This window comes from Xiphophorus maculatus, chromosome 15, assembly GCF_002775205.1.
Source record: "Xiphophorus maculatus strain JP 163 A chromosome 15, X_maculatus-5.0-male, whole genome shotgun sequence".
NCBI lineage: Eukaryota > Metazoa > Chordata > Actinopteri > Cyprinodontiformes > Poeciliidae > Xiphophorus > Xiphophorus maculatus.
In genome coordinates this window covers 14,972,715-14,997,846 of record NC_036457.1, presented here as the reverse complement: position 1 = coordinate 14,997,846, position 25,132 = coordinate 14,972,715, and the positions used below count along the sequence as shown (strand labels likewise).

The 25,132-nt window shown below is 39.5% G+C and overlaps 2 protein-coding genes across 2 annotated transcripts; one reads left to right on the top strand and one right to left on the bottom strand.

The window, feature by feature from the left end:
* Nucleotides 1–801: 801 nt before the first annotated feature.
* Nucleotides 802–7,527, bottom strand: vps18 (VPS18, CORVET/HOPS core subunit). Its single transcript, XM_005808318.2, has 9 exons — nt 7,102–7,527; nt 6,838–6,979; nt 6,237–6,328; nt 5,466–5,716; nt 5,009–5,362; nt 2,980–4,242; nt 2,229–2,438; nt 1,718–1,954; nt 802–1,558 (listed from the first exon to the last, which is right to left on the bottom strand). The coding sequence occupies exons 1-9, from the start codon at nt 7,202–7,204 to the stop codon at nt 1,262–1,264; spliced, it is 2,949 nt and encodes a 982-aa protein (XP_005808375.1). The 5' UTR covers nt 7,205–7,527; the 3' UTR covers nt 802–1,261.
* Nucleotides 7,528–9,155: 1,628 nt separating this feature from the next.
* rhov (ras homolog family member V) lies at nt 9,156–12,968 on the top strand. Its single transcript, XM_005808319.2, has 3 exons — nt 9,156–9,649; nt 9,757–9,815; nt 10,939–12,968. Exons 1-3 carry the CDS (start codon nt 9,445–9,447, stop codon nt 11,383–11,385), a joined length of 711 nt encoding a protein of 236 aa, XP_005808376.1. The 5' UTR covers nt 9,156–9,444; the 3' UTR covers nt 11,386–12,968.
* The last annotated feature ends 12,164 nt before the right edge of the window (nt 12,969–25,132 follow it).

Sequence of the window (25,132 nt, the reverse complement as noted above, 5' to 3'; positions counted from 1 at the left end):
ATACAAGCACGACGGTGAATTTCCGATTTCGATTGATAGTGTCTGCTTTCTGCGAAGATTGCCGAACTACGTCTTTCGTCACCACAAGGGAACTCCGTTTTTGGTAAGATGAGGCAGCAGCAACGTTGAATAATTTTTAGGGTAGAGTGAATAAACCGGATTTTGCTTTAAAATATGAATTAAATTTTTTTTAAAAATACCCTCCATAATATTGCTTTAGTAAAATAAAGCAACGTCTCTTTCATTTCTATAACTGTAATGTACAATCTGTTTGTTCCCAGAAAACACAACAAATCTTACATTATTTGTTGTGAATATGGCTGACTGGATACATTAATCTTTAAATTTATCATACTCGGTTCAAAAGACAAATTTTTATACAGATGGAATACTTTTGCTTGTTATAAATATGCAATAACTTTAATGTTGAAGAAAACAAGTTACTGCTTTTCATTTAACCATTTTCCTTACATACAAGTACAATTTAAGAAAAGCTCTCATGTTTTAGATATCTAAACAGTGCAATTTACTTTCAGATTTAAGTAACTAAAATTTTTACAAACTTGAGCTCGAAGCCAAACACTTCTGGATCTTTGCCTTAATCTGCTGCTCATACTGTGCTTTCACATCTCCAGAAATTTCCCTCTAAAGCCACATTAATGTGCATTTAATTTTGTACCCTCAGTCTAAAACGAGTCTGAATATTTTATCAGTTTTAAACAAAATTTTTTCAACTTCAAAACTTGGATTTTGATGTTGAAAAAAACCCCAAGTCTTGCAGCAATTGAATCCCAAAATGGCTTTAATATGAAGTAAGTTTATTTTCCACAGTTACTGAATAGTAAATTATTACAGACCAAGAAACAGAACAAACAAAGATGCTGTTATGTGTTATGTTTTCAATGCCAAACAAGCACGCGACGTAATGCTAAAAGTTGTATTGTGTGGTGACAGCTGCAGTTATTGGCACATTTATGCAATGTACTGTACTGACGGCAAATGTTTGATAATACACCATCTTGCATCATCTTTAACAAAGTCAGTTCTTGACAATCGCTCATTAAATACTTATATACAAAGTGCAAAGTTTGTTCCATCAGATTGACACACTGACAGCAAAATAAGGAGGCTTCTGTAAATCAGAATAGGCACTACCAACAGGCAATCATGCAAATATCGTTTTCTACTGAGTTCCTTGGTCCTACAGGCTTCACGGACAAAAAGGAAAGGCTTTTGCATCGTCGTTTTCAAACAGACGCCTTCACAGCCAGCTGGATTTGTCCTGTTCAAATTTCTGTGGATCAATGAAAGGCTTGTCGATGGATTTGATCATCAGTTCGCCACAATACGCGCACTCAGACGCTACGATGTCATCGATGTCCGATATGATCTGCTCACGGCTAGTTGCCCCGATGCCCTTTCCCAGACTGGCTGTGTCCCCTTCCTCCTTTTGAGCAGGACGGTGGCGAGATTTAGAGGACTGTGTTGTAGCAGCCAGTTTCTTCTGGAGCTCTTCCAGGCGATTCTGCTTGAAGGCTGACAGGTGAGGGGTCACTTCCTATATGGTAAGAAAACAAAATACGCAAAACAAATCACATCTCGGTTGCTAAATTAAGGTTACTGCTTAAAGAATTCTCAGTTCATAAAGCCTTCCTATGAAACATTTCTACAGCTGTACTATGGCTGGAAAAAGAGGAAGTTTAGGCAGGCTTTTTACCTGAAACAGGCAGTCGTTATGGAACATGTGTCCACACAGAAACAAATAGAAAGGCCTGTTGAGTAACGGGAAGTCACATGCCGCACACTTTTCTTGGGAATCCACAACGCCGTACTTATTCCTCATTTCCTGGATGTCTTCCCTGATTCGTTTAGCACTCTCCGTGGCTTCCTCCATTTCCTGCTTCAGCTCCTCGATGTGCTTGTTGTACTCCTCCAGGGAGCTGCAGATTGCCTCCTGAAAAAAAGGATTGCATTTCTAAAACAAAACAAATATATTCAACATTGTGATATTTTCTAAAGATTGTAAGCAAAGTTCCTAAATATACTCTGCTGTGTCATTTTGTATCAGCCACATCCCACGGAAGCTAATCATTTCTTAAAATCACACCTTACTTTCTTGTGCAAAGGCTGTCACACAATATTTGTTACACAGTTCACTAAAAAGTGCATTAATCCAATTAATTATGGCTAATAGAACAAAATTAAAAATAATCATTGATGATGAAGACCTTAAAGTGGTCAATGGTGACAAAATCTGGAAAGAAAGGCAAGATGTCTTCGATCTTGAGCAGGTTGCAGCTGGACAGACAGTTCATGGCTTTCTTCACATCCTTCTCCTCCTGCACCACATGCCTGGCGATCTTCAGCCAGAGCTTTTTCCTCATCTCCTCGTCATCCTCAGGCAGATCTGCGCAGGACTTGGCCAAGTCCACGTCAACCTATAGACAAGAGAAAACCTTTCTAAAACCACATTTAAAGCATGTGAAGAATTGGAACTTGCTGTACGAGCATTAAAAGGGACTTATTATGCTTCCTTAAACAGGTTCTGATAGGTTTATTGGCTGTAAAAAAAAACATATTCAATTCATTTTTTTCACAAAATCATTCTTAAATAGTGTGATTTTAGTCTTGTGAGTTCTGCCTATTTTGAGTTCATTTCACTAAATCCAAATAAGCTGCTGCTGGCCACGCCCCCCAACTCAACAATTACACTTGCACATGAAAATGACTGCAAACAGATTCGCAATTATACAACTGTACATCTTTGAAAAGCAAAAGTGGAGCCTCCTGCATGACCAACAAGAATGCAGCAAGTGCTTTCTTCATTGTAAGTCAACAACAAAACACTTGGGTGTTTTTTTTTAGTGCTTGGGCTGTTATTAGAAGCAGTTGAGACCCAAATGGAAGTGCAAAAAAGTGCAGCAAGTGAATTTTACATAATAGGCCACCTTTAACAAACCAAGAAGGAGCATCACTTACTTGTAAAGCCAGATCCACTGCCTCCTCATGCAGTTCCATTATTCTATAAACCAGCACACAGGCCTGAAGAAAGCCATGCTCTGCACACAACCTGAGTGCATACTTCAGGTCATAGTGGATCTCTGAGGGGTGAGTACCTGCCTGTCTTAGATATTGCAACAGAGAGTCTGACTTGTACTTTGCATAAAGTGACAGCAAGTAGTTATGAATGGCTTCCTCAGTGACATTCAGCTCGTAAACACAGAACTCCATGTAGCGGATGGTCTCGTTGATCTGCTGGGCGCTGCCCATCTGGCTGTAGTTCATCAGAGCCGGGATGAGCTTCTTCGGGTCCAGCCTCTTGCCCATCTGGATCCACGCATTCACCACGTTCTTGGGAATGTGCTGCATGAGGACCGGCGAGAACTTGTAGAAGAGCTTTTCGTCGCAGTGCTTGGCGAGCACATCCAGGGCCGCGCTGAAGTTGTCGTGCTGACAGTAGTGGGATATGACCCTCTCGTAGTCCTGCATGACGACCGAGAAGTAAACCATGTCGTCCACGTTGCCGTGGCTGGCCAGCAGGTCGTAAATGGTGCCGCGGTTGTTGAACAGACAGTCCCTGTGCTTGGAGCTGCTCAGGAACTGGCGAAACTCGTCTCGGGTTTCCTGGAAGATGAGGCTGTTGTCGTCGCTCTCCAGCTGCCCGAGTCGGTTCAGGTAGAGCTCGGTCAGCCAGGTGACCAGCAAGGTGATCTGCGTTCTCTCGCTTTGTTTCAGATTGTTCAGTTTCTTCAGTAAGAACTCCTTCAATGCTTCTTCTTGTTTTGCTTCGATGAATTTGAGAGCTATTTCTTCGAAGTAGTTCTGAGTGAGTGCGTAGCACTTGGCGCTTTCCAGGTATCTCCTGTTCTGGAAGCAGTACTCGGCCTCCTTAGCTAGCACCATGTCCATGCATTCGGGCCGGTCGCGGCAGTACTCCTTGGCGAGGTCAAACTTGTTCATGCTCATGTACATCTGCCAGACGTCCCTAGACTCGCGCTGGATGTGATATCGGAAAACCGCCCGCTCCGTGTAGATCCACACCAACCCCCCAATCGGATCTTTGATCATTCTCTTAAGGGGGCCAAATTTATCTGGGAACACATCCTCGTACACCACCTGTCCGTTCAGAGTGCAGATCGCCTTTATTCGGTCATGAAGCAGCAGCAGGAAGTGGAACTGTGTCAGCACAATGGATATGGGTTTGTTCTGGCTAATGTCAATATCCGGTGTGTATTCCCATACCTGGATGGTGGTAAAAGAAAAGATTAGCAGAAGGTTTATTGCAGAGAAATGTGAGAATGACCAAAGTTAAGGCCCCCACATACTTCATCTGAAGCAGAACAGGCGACGCGCAGCTGCATGGATTCAGTACGTTCGTATTCGCACACACCTTTCAGACAACAGGACGGACCAGTGTGGGGACACCCCTCGAGCTTCTGTATATGTCATGGTTCCCCCTCTCTCCTTGTGTTCTCTATTTTGCTTTTACAAAACTATCACAGAGTTAGCGCCACACATTTCTACCGACAGCCTCCTCCTGAATGGAAATTTTGACATTCAGGAGTCAGGAACTGACTGATCAGTTACAATTTCCATCCAGGAGTTGCTAACCATTCACCAATCATATTATTATAATCGTAATATAGTGAAGAATTTTACAAATGTACATAATTCCTCACAAGTTAAACATTCCTCAAAAGTATTCATGTCTCCTGCAGATACAAAAACCGGACAGGGAAAGTGAACGAGTTGAAAGAAAATGTCAACTTTGCTTTCTGAATGCATTTCCCCATAAAGCACAGCAACAAACTTCTGATCAATCAGACAACAATTCGCACAAAGTTCTTCTGGAATAGTTCGACCAGGGCATGGCGTCGAGTTCGGTAGGTAGACAAAATGATTTTTGAAATTTTCGTCACACGTCTAAGTCAATGACAACCAATTTTGACTGTCATGTATGTGGGAGCCTTTAATCTTGAACAGGTTGAACCGTCTAGCAGATATTTACCTGGACGTCACTCAGCAGGGAATCGGGCCGGACATAGTCCAGCTGGCCATAGAGAACGCCATTACCCATCATCCAGGCAAACGCTTTGGGGAAGTTCCTAAGTTTCGCTGTGTAGAAGGTAATCTCACTGTATCCCATGTTGGCTGGGAACTCCTGGAAACTAGGCAGCAGGTCTTGGTTCTGACTGAAGATGGTGCTGAGACCTTGCTGCTCCGACCCTTCGGCCACCTTACCCACAAACTGGAACAGGCGCTTGCGGGTGGTGGCAATGATGAAGTACTTGTTTTCTGGGCTTCGCTCTATCTCCAAGCAGCAGACTGGTGCTGGCTTGCCATCCTCTTCCAGGGAGTGGACCTGCCACAGGACAAAATTAAGTAAGCATTTAGTCACATGCAACAGGAATAAATAATATAAACATTCGCAAAAAACAAAAGGGAAACTTCAATCCAACACTTACCTGTCTGAAGTACTGATCCGGGTTGGTATTGAACAGGCTGCCCTCGTTCGCAGAGATCTCCGCTTCAAAGATGATCCCTTGACTGGTGCCAACCAGGATGGGCCCTGTGCTGGTCTCGTTGCCCAGCAGCTTGTTCCAGCCCACGCTTTCGATGAGGTGGCCTCTCCAGCGGGACAGACTGCGCACCTTCTGGGTGTTCCTGTTGAGGTACAGACACTCGCTGCTATACAGGCTGATCAGCAGATGGGAGCCTGGGGACAGAAAATACAGAAGAGGATTTAGCTGTTGTTTTTATGCATTGCATAATCATACCACTGTCACATTACTTTGATAAATTATGGTGTGTGAAGGTTGTGCATTTGCGTTTGGAATAACAACACGTCTGAAAAACAAGAATAAAGTACAGAAAGGTGTAGCGACTTGCCTTTTTTATAGCTCCACAGTAACAACAACAAATATAATAAGCAAAAATCTTTGGTGAATGTCTTTTGTGAATCTTTGGAGTAACTGGGGCTAAACACAAATGTACTAATTCTGCTTGTAAAAAGGTATGAATATCTTATAATATGAGGTCACAATTAAGCACTTGTTTGTAGTGCATTATTGCATCAATTTCCAATTAAATATATCATGTGTGCTTTTAATTGGACAAAATGTTTAAAAAAAAAGTACAAGGGTTCAGAATACTTTTGCAGTAACATGTTGTTAAATTATTGTTTTGGACCACTTGTTTTATATGATAACATATTCGTATGTATTTTAAAATTTTACCTGTTGGGTCCAGGAACAGTTTGTACACTTTGCTGTCATCTTTCCTTCCTAATTCAGTTTGATTGAGTTGATCTGGTTTTGCCAAGTCAATCCTGAACAGAACCGAAAACATTACCGTCAAAAGCATGACTCGGATGGCAAATAATCAAATCAATCAATCAAATTGTATTTGTATAGCACATTTCAGCAGCAAGGCATTTCAAAGTGCTTTACATCATTACAAACACAGAAACACAATGCAACATAGAATCAATAATCAAAACACAGCATTAAGTCAAGTTCCATCAATAAATTTGTAATTGATTACATTTCAAATACAATTCTAAACGGGTGGGATTTTAGTCGAGATTTAAAGGCACTCAGTGTTTCAGCTGTTTTACAGTTTTCTGGAAGTTTGTTCCAAATTTGTGGTGCATAGAAGCTGAATGCTGCTTCTCCTCGTTTGGTTCTGGTTCTGGGGATGCAGAGCAGACCAGAACCGGAAGACCTGAGAGATAACTGACAAGCATCAGCAGAACACCTTGAATAATCACGAGAACGTGCAGCCTTTGTTTTAAAACAATTACATGAAAACATCACAGAACCCCACTGGTATTTTTACCTTAACAACGTGTCTTTTCCCAGACTCATGCAGAGCTGGTTGTTGCAGACTGCCAAGTGATTTATCCTCTCCGGTGGAGTGAAGTCAATCCTCTGTTTGTTGAATATTGGCTTTTCTTCCTCCAGTCTGACATTCACAAAGCCTTGATTAGAAGAAAAGAGCAGCGTTTCAACGTCGCAGGCCTTGGTTTGAACGTAGTTTTGCAATGCAGTGCTCTTTAATGCACTGGTTCCTCTTTAGCTAAAGAGAGCATGGAAACCTTACCTGAATGTGTTAGCCCGATGTTAGCAGAGCTCAGGCGGCTGTGTTGCTGAGAATTTTGCCTGATGTTTTGAGAATCCTCATACTCATCAAGAATAGAAGCCATGATCAAATGAGCAGAGGAACACTTATTTTACGCCCTTCAAATGACTAATTCAGATGGTCAACATTAGCTAGCTAGCTAGCTAGGTTTGGCAACATGCACAGTTATATGTTCAGCTAACCTATTTTCTTTCTCAATTTGTATCTAAATCGAAAATAAATACGCACAGCAGGCTGTAAAATGTTCACGTCAACTACAAAGGCCTTTGGGGAAAGTACGTTTAAATAATTCGTGCAAAAAATAGCATCCAAAATAGCTTCCGACTGCACAACACAAGGCGAAACCTGAGTCAGGTGATCGGGGAATCATGTGATCGTTGTGGGTGTAGTGCTGTCTTGAACCAACAGAGGGCGCACCGAGTTTAGATTAGAATGGTGTGCATTGAGATATTAAAATACAAAGCTAGACAAGCTGTTCTTTAAGTGTAATATCTAATACGACATGAAGCTATGTATATGATTTGTGTATAATGTGCAGATATCTGAATCTTACTGTAAGGACTTTTAGGGTGCTTTGCAAAAATGTTCACAACTTTTTTTTTTTACATTTTGTCACATTACAATCAAAAACTCCAAGCGTTGTGGAGGGTTTTCTGTGCTTAGTCAACACAACATGGAGTATAAATCAAATTGAAGTAGGATGGAAACTCTTGCCCATGTAGCTTTCCAAAATAATTTAAATTCAGCCATCGTGAATTGAGAGCGTCTGCTTTAAGAGCAATACACAATTGTTACTAAAGTTTCCTAAATGGACTCAGGTTTGGACTTTAAATGGGCCACTCTAACTCATGCATATGCTTTGATCTGTCATTCTATTGTTCTTATGTGTATGCATGTTTAAAGTTGTTCTTTTGTGAAAAGGTGAATCTTCACCCCAAGTCTCAAGTTTTTTGACACCTTGAAGAGACTTTTTCCTGGCCAAGTTGGTGTATCCATCAATTTTCCCACAAACTCTGATAACGTTCCACCCCCATCCACCCATGCGCCACAGCATGATGCTGCCACCACTATGTTTCACTGTAACCACCGTCTATTCAGAGTGATGTGTATTACTTTTTTGTCACAGTAAGCATCTTGATCATAGGCGTTAAAAACTTCAGAGTCATCCAACCAGTCCAATTGTCTTCGGTATGTTTGCAGCGCTCATGCCAAACAGGAAGCTGAACTTCTTTTGGCTTTCTTTTGATGCTGACTTTCTTCCTGTAATTCTCTTTTTCACTCTCATTTCATCACCAAGCTTTCCTTTTATCTTCTCCTCAACTTCCCCCACCGTAACCTGTCTGTGCTGTTTGTGCACTAACAAACCTGAGCTCTTCACTTGTCAGATGGAGAGTTGCTGCTAATCACGTGACTTCTGGAAGCAACTGATTTTAATGGGTTTTATTTAGGGGTATCATTTTATGAAATAAAAAAAAAAGTGCTTTAAAGATGACTACTTTTTTGAAAGGATTTTTAGTAATATTTTTTGTTTGTTTGTTTTTGATTTTATGTTATATATTCAAGTTGTCCCGCTAACGTCTTGATTCATTTTGGGTTGTTTATTTGTGGGTCTTTTGTTGTTGTTTTGTTTTGTTTGTTTTTCTGTATGTGTTGTGAATATATAATTTATATGTTATGATACCTTTCTGAGGTTGATTGTATATGCTATATGAATAATAACAACAATAACAACAATACTACTACTACTACTACTACTACTAATAATAATAATAATAATAATAATAATAATAATAATAATTAACAAAAAATAGTGTTATTAGGCTTAAAGACCTTAAAAGAAATGTATGCCACATCAGATTTTAATTTGCAATGTACTGTAGTGTTGGTGTGCGACATAAAATCCCAATAAAACACACGTGATAAAAAAAAGGGGGGAGGAAGGTCTCCACATGTAGAGGGCATAAATTATAAATCATCATGTGCGATTTTAACTTTGACTTTGAAACGCAAGCTCGGCTAAACCTCTTTGTTTAGAGCTCTCTTGAAGCTCTCTATCTTCGTGGGAGTGTCTATGCAAATCGCAACCTGTCGGAGCAGAAGGTCGCAGTAAGAAAGGCGCCTCCCACACTTGTTGCTGCGCGTCGCGCCGAAGGAGCCGCGGCCCGTCAGTCACAGCAGTAATGCGCGGCGTGGACACTCACAGGCGCTTTACTCTCTGCAGCGACACTCTGATTTCGAACCATAGCGAGCAGGCAGGTGGGAGGCAAAAGAGTTGGCGTGCCGAACTTTAATGCTCACCTCGACATGCCACCCCAAATGGATTACTTTTACCACGAGTCCCGAGTCCCTTCAGCTTGCGGGCTTACCCGGGAGGACGAGCTGGACCCCGATGTGATCAGCTGCATGCTGGTGGGAGACGGAGCGGTGGGGAAGACCAGCATGATCATCAGCTACATCTCCAACGGATACCCGGCGGAGTATCAGCAGACAGGGTTCGATGTGTTTTCTGGTGAGTTTTTGTTTTGTTTGTTTGTTTGTTTGGTTTTTTTTTTTTCCCACTAAGAAATTTTTGGTCTGTTATTGGAACTTATTGATTATGTTGCTGCTCTTCAACAGGTCAGGTCCAAGTGGAAGGGTCTCCAGTAAAAATTCAACTTCTGGACACAGCTGGACAGGTGAGATTCTTATTTTACATGTGTTTTCAGCAGTACTTCATACTGAATGATGTAGATTTTGTTAATATTGTTTGAGACACTTAAAGTTACACTTTTAAAGAACCATTCGGAACATTGTCTTTTCGTGGTTTAACAAGCAGTCAGTCAAATGCATAAGTAAACTAAGAAGCTGCGTAGGGCCTCCAAACCAATAGGGGACCCCAAAGAGCACCAGAATTGTCACACAAGTTGGGTTTGTGAATGTAGATACTTTTGTAAGGGTAACGCATGAGCCGTTTTGATGCGTTATCAATATATGGGAATCATTTTAAAGAAGTTATTGTTATAAATGAAGATGCACCAATCAGTCAGCCACAGATTGGAAATTGCCAGTTGTCTCTCGATCATCTTTGAACGGTGGTTGGCAGGTCAAAATAGAATATTTATATTTCTTCCACTCATTAAATGCATCAAAAATAAGAACTTCAGCCGCACGTCAACCAACAACATTTATTCGAGTTTCATCAGAGCCAATTTTGAAGGAACATAATGCTTTGATACATAAACGAGACGTTCTTGTGATTTCTTTATTTTCAGTGGGATTCCAAGCCCATATCTCTACAAAACAAAATCTACAGTACTTTTCAAAACAATCCTTTTTTATGCTACAATTCTTAGACTTTATTCCAATTTTTTTTTTATCATCATGTCAGACCGAAGTTATTTGCCTTCTATGAAATTATTTGAATTATTTTCCAAAACGAAGCTGGACAGCAAAATCCAATGGAAATGCATGCTCGGATATTTTTACACATGGACATGATATCCTAACAGCTATAAGTATATGTGATTATTTGTTTGCTGAAGTTGCTTTATAACTTCAAAGCATAATACTGGTTACTTTTTTATGTATAAAAAGCATAAAAGGTTTTTTTAGGTTGATTTTTATCGTTTCAAGGTGTGATGCATGAAAACCTTGACATCCTCTGTTGAAACCAGTTTGTGACTCAGTGGCAGGATTTCTCAATGAATTTTAATCTTTTCCGCTCACATCCAGTGAGTCAGTGCGTGCCGCTTCCCCGGTCGTGTCTAGAGATCTTGAGTGATACTAAAACAATTCTGTGTCTCTTTGTTTGCCACGCAGGAAGAGTTTGACGAGTTCCGAGCTCTGTCCTACGCCCATGCCGACGTCTTCCTCCTGTGCTTCAGCATGGTCGATCCCGACTCGTTCCACAACATCACCAAGAAGTGGGTGCCGGACATCCGGGCCCACAACGCGTCCTCGCCCATCATCCTCGTCGGGACTCAGCTGGACCGGCTGCTGGATGTCAACGTCCTCATCAACCTGGACAAGTGCAAAGTCAAGCCGGTACTGAGCTCACGGGCCCGGAGTCTGGCGGACAAGATCCGGGCCACGGACTACATCGAGTGCTCGTCGCTGACGCAGAAGAACTTGAAGGAGGCGTTCGATGCGGCTATTTTTGCCGCCATTAAGAGCAAAACGCGCAAGGGGAAGAAAAGGAGGTTTTCCGACAGGCGCACCAAAGCTTTCTCGAGGTGCAGCTGGAAGAAGTTCTTCTGCTTCATCTGAACTCTTTTCAAATTCAGTTCTTTGAAGACTTTATTTATTTAAGTCGTGTACCTCGTTGTCTTTTTATGCATTAGATTTGTGGCATCGTTTATCAGTAAAGTTGGCTTGTCTTTTCTTTGATGCCTAATATAGATGGAGAGGTGGACAGTACTATAAACTAACCAAGCGGATACAGGGACATTCCCAGCCTGTATTTGGTGTCACACCTACCAGACTGTTGCATATTCACATATTTGTTCCAAGTCAACAGGAGAAGCAGAGTTTGCACATGCTGTTTTTTGTGTGTCCACCACTCGTGTGGTGCACACGTCAGAGGGATAGTACATTGAGCTGAGGCTTTGTGAGGTGCAGCTGCAGAGGCCAGACCAGTATGTTTAAAAAAAAAAGAAAAAAACAAGCAAAACAGCGAATTTGCATGCTGTCCTTTACTACTGGCTACAAACCGAAAGTGTCGGGACTCTGCGTCCCGGCTAATAGGTGTTGTTTTCTTACTTTTCTCTGAGCAATGACTTATTTTTATGTGCCGGCTACAATTAGGCGCCGCATTCTTACCTGTTCGTGAAAGCTTCCCCGGCTGGTTTGGTCAGGCTTTTTTTATTCTTCCAGGAAACCAGGTGACACACCTGCTGAGCCTGACATTTGTATTTTGATCCGATTTTTATGAATCACAACAAAAGCACACATATATATTTCATTTAAAGGAATAGTAATGTCACTCCCTTTTTAATCTTTTGGGTAAGACAAGATCTGATTCTTGTCTGAGGTGTAAAGTTTCAGCAGAGCAGACACCATTGGCTTTCTGTCTCTTCAATCTGCATCTGTAAAAGCAAAGCACTGCAGGAGTCTCCCCTCTCCTCCCCCTTCAAAAATCACCCGTCATTGTTTATTAGCTCAATACACTCCTGATCTCTGACGCCCAGTGAGCACAGGCAGAGAAAAGACTCAATAGCCTCGATCTGAATGTCGCTTTTCAACTTTATGCCTTTCAAAAAAAAAAAAAAAAAAGCCTTTTGGAAAGTTTTGCACTCCAGTGTTATAATATGAGAAACATATATGTGTATATAAGTACAAGCTTTACTATGCTTCTTGTGGAAGTGAGGTTGATGTTTTTGTTTATTTTAAACAAGTGTGGGTCCATGTTTACTGGCACCACATGTAGAAATGTGTAAGGCGCCTTAAAATGACTTCATTTTGTTTTGCAGTTGCATAATATTACACAGAAAACTCTACGCAGATCTCTTTTGCGACGTTTCTCACTTCCCTTACATCCTCCTTAGTGTGCAAAGTTGCAAGATCGTCCAGCCTTGTTTGCCACAGTTCCAGATGTTGGATGCTTTTTAATAAATGACTGCGGATATCGGCAGGCATAGACATGGCGCTGTTTTTCTGCTGCCATTTCCTGATTTATGAAGGTCAACAGTGGTCTGTTCTCTTGTCTTTCCCATTTTTAAGGAGGGATAAGAGAAATCGGCATTTAACGTTATATTTACCACCCAAGGAAACAGGAAGTCACGGATAACTTATTGACAGTTAATTGACGTTCTGACCACATAAAAAAAAAAAAAAATGAAGTAGTAGTGTTACAACGCATCACATGTTTTGTGTGTGTGTGTGTGTGTGGTTTGTTTTCATGAAATATAAAGATAAATGATGTCAAGCTAATGGATGTTTTTTTTGTGTGTATGTTTTTTGTGAGAAAATATGCAACTGCAATAAAATATTATTTCATCTTAAGGGCTTTTACACAGCTTTACCAGAGAGTTTATATTTATGTGGGGCTCTGGGTTTTAAAAGCTAACAAGCTTTAAAACTATGATTTGTTACATTTTTGGCATCACTGTCATCTCAAAACCATCCTGTTCCTTTTCTTTATATCTCAGATTGACATGATGAAAACAATAAACAAAAAGCTTTTTACAGTAAATCTGTGTGTCATTGATGTTGCAGATCAACTGTGCAGTTTGCAATTATCATGTCTGATGGCGATGACTGACACAAGACATACTCACCCTTTTTTTCTACAGGTTTTGAGTTTCAGAAAACTATAAAGCTGACTGGTTTGTAGTTACCACACTAGGGATAAATCCCATTGTACTTCTTGGCCTTTAATCAAACATTTCTAAAGGTTAAAGTGAAGCAGCTGTTTTTGTGGCGTCACGGCTCCTAAAACAGGCAGTTTCTCAGGAGAGCATTTGAAAACAAAGTAACCAGGCTTGCAAATGTGCATTTTTAAGGCACAATCACCACTGTTATGTCTAATTTAACCCGTTCAGGATTTATTTTTTGTTTTACAAAATGTTTTTGGTAATTTTCTTAAGGCATAAAAATAAGGTAGGGGAAAAAAAATGTGTTTACAAAAGAAAATAAAAGAAATTCCAGGATTTTGTCTAGATGATCAGTTGTAAGTTTCTCCAAATACAAAGTGGTTTTTTGTAAAATACATTAGTACAGTAGTATTAGTCTTTAAGGGTTACTTGATGTCACGATATATATAATTTTTTACCTGTACGAGTCCTCTACAGTAGAAAAAGGATATTCCTGAGTTGCTTTTTCGTCTGTCTGCCATATTGGATTTAACAAAAAAGGCCACCTCTTGACAGCGTATTGTATGATGCCCTAGTGTCCACTTCAGTGGTCAGTGTGCATTTATAACATAAAAATTCAAAAGAACACACGAATAAAAATGACTTCTTGATGACTGCCCACTGCAGCGAGCGCTATGCATGAAAGGGTTAAATTTGTATGACATATTAAATTTAGTGTAACTGACTATTGTCAATCACTTTATGTTTTCCTCTCAACCTAAAATGTTGTACTTTCGAACCAATCAGTAGAAAGTGTAGTTTGATACAAATTAATGTATACTGCTCAAAAAAATAAAGGGAACACTCAAATAACACATCCTAGATCTGAATGAAAGAAATATTCTCATTGAATACTTTGTTCTGTACAAAGTTCCATTTGCACAACAGCAGGTGACATTGATTGTCAATCAGTGTTGCTTCCTAAGTGGACAGTTTGATTTCACAGAAGTTTGATTTACTTGGAGTTATATTGTGTTGTTTAAGTGTTCCCTTTATTTTTTTGAGCAGTGTGTATTGTTTAAATAAATTCAAATCTAAAAAGAGGGGGGACAGGACTCCTAATATTAGCTCAAATATATACTGCCACAAAAACGGAAAAATACCGTCTGTTATTCCATATGTTTACATTTTTATTGGTCTTGAAGGAGTGTCCCATGTTTTATTCCCCAGGAACTGGGGTGGAAAGAGTAAATGTACTAAATGGGATTCAGCCAAATTGCCTTCTGAATTGTGTTTTGAATGTCTTGTCACATGACCAGGAACTTCTGACTGGTTTTTAGGGCAATCCGCACAATGGGTTTTAGTGACGATCTCTTACTAATTGCTTTTGTCTGCACACGTGATTTCAAAGGAATGAAGACATTAGAGACTATCTCAAGGTTAAGTCATTTTCTGTCATTAAGAATAAACTTCTTCGGTGGTCTGTTGTTAGGAATATGAGGCTGAAAAGATTAAAGGGTCCATTATGGTCATTTAAAGACTGAGCTCTGCTGACGTAAAGTGGAAAAGACTGAGTTGAGAAGGGTCGTGAAATGGTTGGAGGACACGACAGCTGTGCGGTGAAGATGAGTCACAAGTGAGCTGGAGGACAAAAAACACCCGCTCAGCCTGGTACACCGGCCGTATGTTTGCCTTTAGTCAGTGTGCCCTCTGTCATGCGCTCGTGTGTCAGGGCTCTGTCTGAACTTCTGCCGTTCTTGGGTTAACGCAGGACATCCGGTTTCTGACCCTGTCTGGAGAGGTCACACACGGGAGCTGATGTTTGGTCATCTGACACCGTCACAAGTTGGAGCAGTGAACTTTGAGTCGCCTCTCTCACGGATCAGATGCTGCTAAAGAGCAGTGACCTTTGGTTAAAATAGTTAAGATATCATATTACATGAGGCCTTTTATTCAAATGAAGAAGTTTTAAACATATGAATATAAATATATAAACATTAATGAGTGTGTGATAAAGTTTGCTTTGAGTATCTGACCTGCTTGGCATAGATTATTTTTTATTTTTTCAGAATATCAGGCTGTTTTGTCATTTTTTTAGCTCCTAAAAAAGATTCTCCAGCACCCGAAGAGAGGTCTTGAATTACATCAGCAGGAGGGATGCTTGGCTGCACCGTTGCCAGGCAACTGTTGATGCCTCAGAAAACGTAATAAGGCATGTTTCTGTTACTTGTTTTGAAAATATTGGGGTAGGCTGTTCAAGTGTGTGGAAAGCTTGAAGTGCAGATGAAGTGCTCATGCTGAGCAGAATCATTTATGTAAGGCATGGTGGATACTAGTTAGGGACAAAACTCAATGATGAAGAAAAGCAAAGATAAAACATCCATGGATTTAAGAAAAACTGAGGAAAATCTGAAGTTCTCTTATTTTCATTCCTAATTTCGGGGCAGCTCTGATGATTCTTTGAGGTTTATGAGAAGACCTAAAGACACAAAGGCTTGACTGATGAACCCGAAGAGAGGTTCTGAACTCTCTCTCTTTTTGGTCTCTGAACTCTTTTTCTGATTGACAGAGTCAATCAGAAAAAAAACATGAATCAGCATTCATTTGTCTGATCTCACCTAATATACATTTGGAAAATTGTAGTCACAGTGTTTCTGTGATTACTGCATTTATTTATTTATCAAAGCATTTATTTGCATGAAGATGGTGTCAGACAGGAAACATAGCAATTAACAAGTTAGCATGCCATAGCTTACTTAGCTAAACCTATTTTCAATCTAACCACTCCTAAATATTGCTTTCTGCCTTATTGTTTACATTAAGTAAATGAGTCACCGATTTTGCAAGACTTATATGCAGGATAAAGGTGTTACAGCAAACTTGCTTTGCTCCTCAAGATGAATTTTGGTGTTTTCTGTAAAAAGGAAAAGAATATGTTCAGGAGGGGTACTAATGGTCACTATCTTAGCTGGAGTTAATTCCTCCTTTGTTAGTATCAGCTTCCATAGAGAGAGTAAAGTTCAGACTAAAACTGTACTTGGTTTTTTTACAACCTTGCGTCAAAATTTGGTTTTCAAAGGAATGGTTATCTCCGCTCTATGTGTGTTTGAGTTGATGACATCATGCGAGGTATAAGAATCAAGTTCATCATGTAAAATTAGCAAACATTGTAGTGAGCGAGTAGCAATAAAAAATGAAATCCAGCCATTCCAGTCAGCTTCGGTCTATGTGTGTGTGAGAACAGGTTGGGAGACTTTTCATAGCTTTGATGCACAATTGAATTATTTTTCAATTCTTCATCAGAAAAGACTCAACAGAATGCCTTACAAACACCTTTAACACAACATGTGATGATAAGCAAAAGGTTCAGATGAATGTAAAGTACACTCACACATGATGCAAACACAGTCTCTTTCATTGTGCAGGTACAATACTCTCATTGAGCAATCATCATAGCTCATGTTGGACAGGTTTTAGGTTCCCATGAGTTAAGTGAACTTATCCTCCTCCTCCCTAACTTCTCATGATTAGTCACCTTTTTTTCCCTCATCTTCTCTCTGAAGATCTCCCAGGATCCCCTGCTATATGCAATTGTGTCAGAAGTCATCAACCAACTCTTCTTCTGGCACACAGCCAGTATCACTCTAGGTTTCACTCTACTTTGAGACTGGCAAGGAGGCCTGGGAATCAGCAGGTGCACCAACAGGTCTGCCCGGCTCACGACAAATCTGATTGGCTGGTGGCTCGTCGGCCTTCTTAACTGGCAGTTAAACAGTTATGCTCTGAGGAGGATTTGGCACCGCTCACACTGTTGCTTCTAAATACATGTAGGCTTTTGTTTTGGTTGGATTTCTTTTCTCATGGACTTTGGTGGGGTGTGAGTGTGAGAAAGAGAGTGAAATTTGTGGAATGGTTAAAAAAAAAAAACAACAACCGTATTGGATGGTTCAGGATTTTTGAAGTGAGGCTCTGGTAAATCTGCAGCAGATTGCTTGTGGTGCCTCATTTCAGTATGAACAAAGATGAAGCTATTTGTTAGTTCAAGAGAGGACAAAACTAAGTACCAGTTAGTTTTGTCCCTTAACACCTCAATAGTACCCTCACATAACCAAACATAATGCCCTAATACATATTTGAAGTTGAGATCATTTAGATGCCCTGATACTTAAAAGCCAGTGAGCTACACTTTTAATTTATTGTTAATATGGAAGCTTCAAATCAGAAAACAACTTCAGATTGTTGAGTCAGCCATGGGTTACAGTCAAATCAAATGTTGCAAAAATTGTGGTGAGTGCAGCTTCTCACTTACTGAATGTATAAACAAGAGAAAGAAAACTACTTTGGCAACCTCTAACTTTTTTTTTTATTAATTTGAGTGCTATTTTTTTTCTTCTGGGTAGTTACTCTGGTCTGGTATGCTTTACATGTTTCATTCTGAGCATGTTTCTCATAGGAAAATTATTAGTACACACCACTTCCAACCTCCATTTGTTATGCGATTAATAATGATGGACATTTGTTTATATAAACCGCTGATTACTTTGTAAATAATCTGGATTATACGAAATGTAGACACCAAGAACAGTGTCTCATATAATACACTGAAATCTAATATCTTAAAATCCACTCCCTTCTGAGAAAGTAAAACTTCCTCAAATAATTTCTCTCTTCCTGTTTTAAGTTAAAATGAAATCCAACAAGATCTACTGTTTAACATCGGCCTGGCTCTGAGCACACCGTGATTTCTGTCACAACATATAATGACAGTTTCGGTGCTGAGCGAAGTCGGTGAGAAATTACCCAGTTTCCAACTGGTTGTGCCTGGAGGCAGCAACGATTACGCCTGTCCCACAGTCAACAACACAAGTTCACTTCGATGGATCTCATTTGCTGGCCCAATCATGCAGTTGCGTAACACACAGACAGGCTGATGTTTACACTGTCCCCAATGGTCAAAAGCCCTGTTTTCTCATCAAGAGGCGAAAATGAAATTGAAACAAATATTGATCCAAAGAAGTTGTTGTTTTTTTTTTCTTATTGTGTGTGGTTAGCTTTTAACTATTGTCCTGTTTTGGCATTACTGAGAGGGAGATGATGACTTTTAGAGTGACCGTCAATGACTGCACATGATCAAAGGAGTGAACAGCAGCAGCTTTAGAGATAAGACGGATGATTAGATGATCAATACTTCAAACAAGCATCGTCTCCCAGGCCCCTTTATACAGTAGCTCTGACGACATCAGGACGCCCAACATGTTGTTAACAGCCCAGAACTCAGAAAACTGAAGAAGGTGTGAAAATCTGGTGATGAAATCATCTGTCCAGATGCAAAAAAGAGATGATGAGCATGCAGTCTGGAGCTAGTTTATATGTTTTTATTATTATTATTATTAATCATTTTTTTTAGCCTTAGTTTATATTCAAAGCAAACAACAACTTTGTTAATGACAGTCTGAATGAAATATGATCCGACTCTGGTGCATTAATTTGTTACACTTTGTTATACCAATACTTTGTTATATAATATCCACCCTATAATAAAGCTCAATGAGCTATTTACCATGTTTCCATGCAGTTGTGTGTCTGCAGAAGATTTCACGTGGATCCCTAAGGCCACTGGCAACAGAAAACAAACAGTGAAAGAAAAATCTGAGCAGTTTTGTGGAGTAAGTAACCCAGAAAATGATGTATGGCGCATGCACGCAGTTAGCATTGTAACATGAATGTTGTTGGTTTAAAGAAAAATCGATACCACAAACTATCGCATGCAAACGCGATAAGCATGGAAATACTTTGTAATTAAGCATAAGTTGTGCATAAAGTTATTTCAGATGGTGGACAAATTTCCTCTGGAATGAGATCAGCTCAAGTTGGTCTGTCGTTTTTATTCCAGAGTAAGACATTCATCTTGCATTGTCCTAGCTGCCAGTGTTCCTGTTGTCTGCTGTTCGCTCTCTTCCGAGTTCCAAAAGCCAAATTCAACAAATCAGCTCCACTGACTCAAAATCCCAATTTAGAGTTTTCTTGAATTCCAAAATATCTGCCTTATAAATACACAACCTTGGTGTATTTATTAGGATTTAGAGATGATACACCTCTTCCCCCATCCCTGTTGAAGAAAAAGCATCCTCACAGCATAATGTGACCACTATGTCCCGCATGGACATCGTGTGTTTTACGGTGATGTGCAGTGCCAGTTTGCGACACATCTACCGATCTGCATGTAGGCTACAAAGTTCAGTTTTGGTTTCATCAGGTCTGTACATATTTGCTCTAATCCCTGTATAACTTGTGACAAACTGTAAAGAGGGATTTTTATGACTTCTCTTTCTGCTTTGTTGACAAATGCTCTGTTTAGATGGACAGCCATGACTCTAGATCTGAAGTTTTCAGACGATGACCTTGATGCACTGAGATATTCAAAACTACAAATATTGTTTATAGCCTAACCTTGCTTTAAGCTTCTCACTTCATCTTTGTCATGCCAGTTGCTTGGCATATATAGTTGCTTTGTTTCCATCTATTGCCTTCACAGAAGAGCTGGACCTGTACAGTTTCAATTGCATACATACAGACTCAATTTAATATTTAGATGAATTTTCAAGTGCCGTTCCCGCACTTAATAGTTTTAGAGATATCCGAGTAAAGAGAGCGTAATGCAAATACACGCCACACTTTCAAGATTGTCATTAATGAAAATCTTGGAAAACCTTGAATCATTTTCCTTTTGGTCATACACAACTTTCAGTTGGTTTGTCACATAAATAAAATACATTTAGTTTTCAGCTGTGACAAAATATGGAAACATTTGAGGCATGTTTTTGCAATATGTGAAAAATGTATAATGAAAGTATTTGATTATCAAAAGAATACAAATGTGAATCATGTATGTGCGTAGTAACATAATCTGATTTCCTTACAACTAAAAGTAGAAATGTTCGATGCTGAGTTTCAGAAATGTTTATTATCCTCAATACGGCAGCGTTATGTGCCATTTAAATATGTTTTTGCAGATCCCATTCTTGCTGAGCCATAATATATAATATATAAAGGCATTATATCGTGATTGCTTATATTTTTCATCCTGTGTATGCAGTTTTAATGCAGTTTTTTATTGATGCAATTTTCCACATGTCATTAAGATATGCTATACTGTTATGAGCATACTTTTTAGTTGTGATCATTATATTTTTTGATTATGTTTGTTTACTAAAGTCACTATCCCAAAGTTTAAGAAGCCTTGCATGACCTTTCTGTTTTACATGTGTAGACAAAATCACCCACAAACATCAAACATAAAGAAAAAAAACTTATTCAGACTGAAGGAGCAAATCTCGATCTGCAGCTGCAGAAGTCAATTCAGTTAACTCTGACAGTTACAAATGTCATTTTGGGTCCTGAAAGTGTTTCAGTCGCAATATAATCTCTAGCAGACAGTTGTGCTTTGTGATCTTTATCAAGTAAAAACACAATGGGAACCAACACTGCAGAACAAGAAAATGATTGGTTGTTTCAATCATTTAAAAAAAAAAAAGAAAAAGGTAACAGTTAAATCATGTCTGGGAGGGAAAACTAAGCGCCATTTGCATCCAGGAAGTGAAGGATCCGATTGGATGAGACCCTGTGCTTTGGGTGTGCCTTCGTCTGGGAATCAAGGGGGTGAGGTGTTCTCACAGAGGTGTCAAGGGGGGGATGTTGTTGTGACATTCACACAGCACACATGGTGGCAGTAAAAAAGTGAGCGAATGATGCAAGTCAACACCTCCAGTCGGTTTTCCTCTTTTTCTGCATGCCTGTGCGAACGCACGTGTAAAGAAAGGCACCAATATGAATATTAGATGACTGTGCATTGAGGATCATGTCAATGTATACATTTTCATCCGACTGGGAAGACAGGTGAAGATTTCCCCCGATGCGGCTATGATTGAGGAAGCAATGCATAATGCCTTACAATAGACTACGCATGTTACAGTGAGGTTTCCCAGCACGCAGTGAACTGCGTCTGGACTTGTTCAGCAGAAAGTGACTGTTTGCTGTCCGAAACTCACAGAACAGTTAATCGGCTTACTCAGCCTGTTTGTGTCACCAGCGTTAAAAAAGGGTGTCTACAACACAACACAAGTTTATCCAGATGAAAGGAGCGACTTTGATAAGACTTGTCACTGTGGGGAAACTGTCTAAGGAGAGATTTATATCTCTCAGATCTCTCCATTAAAAATACTGTAGGTGAATAGAGATGCTAAGACACTTTGCTTTGCGTCTGTTGATTGACATGGCATACACAGTATTTTCAAATTTTTGGATTAACTCAAGGATAAATGTCTACACTTTTTTAAAAGTGGTCGTTTTCCTCAGAACAATCTGTGCAAGCAAAACAACTGGAGGAGGAAATTCAAGAAGCAATCAATAACTAAAATAATAATAAAAGAAGAGTAATGTAGGTGTCTAAACAACTAAAAACTTTGTTGCTATTTGAGTAAAGTAATCGGATAGTTAAATATTTTTCAGGGAATGCCAAATGTCTTTCGAAGAAACTGCAAAGTAAAGTTTTAATAACGAACACCTCAACAGTTTATATAAACCTCTTGAGTCATCCCTCACTTCTTTGTACTTTGCTGCTATCTTGTATTTCTTAACGTGCTCTTCAGTAATAGAAGAAAGGGAAAAAGAAAAGATTCAAAGGGCATTACTTCAGTTTTTATAGGTACTCTGTCGTACTTATACTTGTTGCTGGTTGTAGGATGTCCAAATGTTTCTGCAGGATTTATTTATTTTTTGCTGATTGAAGCAGAGATCCGAGTGTTTTAATAATTATAGCTAACATTCTTCAAGTTTACCTTCTAGCTGGTATCAAAACATCCTCCGAGCTCCACCGGTGGTACTTTGATCCACAATTTGAGAATGACGGTTCCAGTAAATATGTCTGGATGTCTACAGCAGAGCTCCGGGAATAGAAGTTAGTGAAACATAATGTAAAATATAATCAGCTTTTTAGGGTGTATCCAGAATTTAGAGACAATGTTGTTTACATGCTGAGGAAACTTGTCTCTTCTTGTGACATTCGGGGGTTTTTCCCTGCGGACGAGAATAATGGGACGGCCCGGAGGAGGGTCGTGTTTAGTGATTTTCCACAGACTGGTGCCTTCAATGCTGGATTAGTTACATAAGATAGAAGGTCTGCATGCAAAAATCTTTGTTATGTTAACAACAAAGAGGATTTTGAATAATTTCTCTTTTACAGTAAATACAAGGCTGTGTCCAATTTACTTAGAAATAATCATACTTCATTGGCTGCATTTCCCCCCCAAAATTATAGAAATGAATGAAAGACCCAGTCACTTCCTTAATGCTCACAGGTATCTGCTCCCCCTCCCTCTACCTCCTTGGCGTCTCCTCAGCTGATGTCATGCTCTCTTAGCTCGTGGTTGGGATAGGGGTAGTTGTGAAGAGGTGACATAGCATCGCTGTGATGCTAATCTCCACAACAGCTGATAACAGAGCACGCATATTCTCCCTGACACATTTGTGCTAGCTGTTAATGCCAGACATGTGGAGAGGGGAGGCCTGTCATTACACAGGCAGAGCTGCTCCCTATAAGAGTCAGGATGATTCACTATTATGGCAGATGAAACTATTAAGATTCATCACCAAGATTTCACAACTTGTTTGTGATCTTCTTCAAAATGTATTACTGAAAATTAAAATAAGAAAAGATGGACAAATTTAATTAACAAGTGGTCTCTAATGTATTTATTTATTGGTCAGGCTTTTATTCATATATATATATATATATATATATATATATAAAAAATCGACTGAACCACTTGGTCACAGACAGTATGGCACCTCTAAAAGTGAACGCGCTCACAGTCTGTCATCATTCGGCCGTCTGTGACTCATACTGCACTTATTGTGTTTTTAATAGAAACAATAAATGGAAAGGGAATTCAACTTATAACCAGCCGGAGGTGAGTACGAAACGTCCAGGCAGTTTTGAATGCGGTGGCTATAAGGCCTGCCTTTATACACAAAACCACATGCTAATAAGAGGCTCATGACAATGGCTCCGGTCTCCCTTTTTTTTCTGTGCAGGCAAACAGAAAGAAACGGATGTGCATTTGCAGGTAGAGCTTTCTGCTTGTCAGCCGCCCCGACCGACCTGTAGAGCAGGCTTCTCGCTCTTATCTGCTGCCAGCCCGTCTGACAAGAAATTTGTCTCACTTACCTCACATCTGCCAGGTGACGCTTGCAAAGGTGTGGCCACAAAAGAACCATTTGTTTTCATTGTGGTTAAAAAAGAAAAGAAAAGTGGATTTGCATCTAAACTGGCTGGGAAGTTGGAGAGAGAGGAGTTTGGGATTAGGGATTTGTGGAACAATGGGGTGAACATGCTTGCAGAGTTAAGCAGAAAGTTTTACTGAACAGTAAAAGAAGAAGCAAAAGAGAAAATGGCAGAGGTAATTAATGGTCATAAATTCAGTTTTACTCAGACGTGGCTTGGGACTTTCCTGTAGACGGAAGAATCTGGTCCGAAATGTTAAGCAGTGTCATGATCTCACACAAAAACAATGAGCGAAGTTCAGTCTGCAGTCAGTGTTTGAGAAATGGTTTTAATAAAATCAGCTGTGGGGTGCTGTGTGCCAGCGCAGGGGTTAAAATTTCAAAGATTTCAAAGACAAAGTAAAGGCTTTTTTAAAAATGGAAATCTCTCGCACACCATCATGCATCTGCCTAACCGATGCTATTCATTAATCTTGAGAAAACACAGAAAGCACATTAAAAGGAAGAAGAACCTGTTGTCTAGTTCAGTGGCTTAGAATAGACAAAAAAAGAGAAAACAATCAACCTCCAAAAATTGAGCACTTTTATGTTTTAGATCTACAAGGATTTACAGATTTCTTTATTTAAAAAAAGAAGAAAAAGAAAGAAAAAAGGTCTAACAACCATAATATTCCATATTTGGCTTAATACTTAGCACTGAAAATGAAAAACATGGAGCCATAAAATAAGTTTTATGAAGCATGTTTTCAATTTGATAATTTCGATCAGCATGGCTAACTGTTTGGACTCAAATGCTTTAAAGTAAAAGTATATGAATATTTATTTTCAACTGATACTTTCTGTTAAGCGGAGAATCCAATGAGTAATTATTGAAATGTGTGTCCAGGTGGCAAGTTTGAAATAGAACCATTAAATTTAGACATCATTGTCTCTTCCAACAGGATTAATTCTCAAAAATATGTGACCTAATCAACACAGAAATGGTTCACGAGACACAAAGTCAACTTTTTTGCAACGCCATTTCACCATGATGGAAAAATAATCTGTCGGTTAAGCTGAGGAGAAAACAAGAGGTGATTCTGCATGAGAGGTTGCACAAAGAGAAATAGTCAAAGCCTTTTAAAAGCTCAGGCCAAACCGAGGAACTGCAATGTGATAATATATATTTTTTTATTTTCTACTGCGCATGTTGTCATTGTTTAGGTATTTGTTTTTCTTTCCAGCAGCCAAATGTCTTCCATGACCTATCTCTAAATGAGCTAGAAAGCTTAGTAGCTATTTATGGAGCCCCGCATGAGTCTGAAACCTCCTGTTTTAGCCTTTGCTTTATCCCATATTAGAAATATTTTATTTATATTATATTTTATTTCTAGGACAATATTATATTTATTTTATTTACTGGTTTTATTGATCAGGCCGCTAGGAGTCAATATGGGTGGTAT

What these genes read in the sequence shown, in the direction of transcription:
- vps18 (XM_005808318.2), bottom strand. Translation starts at nt 7,204, where the DNA reads ATGGCTTCTATTCTTGATGAGTATGAGGATTCTCAAAACATCAGGCAA. An exon ending in CGGATCAGTACTTCAGACAG is followed by an intron (nt 5,363 to 5,465) that starts GTAAGTGTTGGA and finishes GTCCTGTGGCAG; the next exon opens with GTCCACTCCCTGGAAGAGGA. An exon ending in CAGTGGATCTGGCTTTACAA is followed by an intron (nt 2,439 to 2,979) that starts GTAAGTGATGCT and finishes TCTTGTCTATAG; the next exon opens with GTTGACGTGGACTTGGCCAA.
- rhov (XM_005808319.2), top strand. Translation starts at nt 9,445, where the DNA reads ATGCCACCCCAAATGGATTACTTTTACCACGAGTCCCGAGTCCCTTCA. An exon ending in AGGGTTCGATGTGTTTTCTG is followed by an intron (nt 9,650 to 9,756) that starts GTGAGTTTTTGT and finishes GCTCTTCAACAG; the next exon opens with GTCAGGTCCAAGTGGAAGGG. An exon ending in TTCTGGACACAGCTGGACAG is followed by an intron (nt 9,816 to 10,938) that starts GTGAGATTCTTA and finishes TTTGCCACGCAG; the next exon opens with GAAGAGTTTGACGAGTTCCG.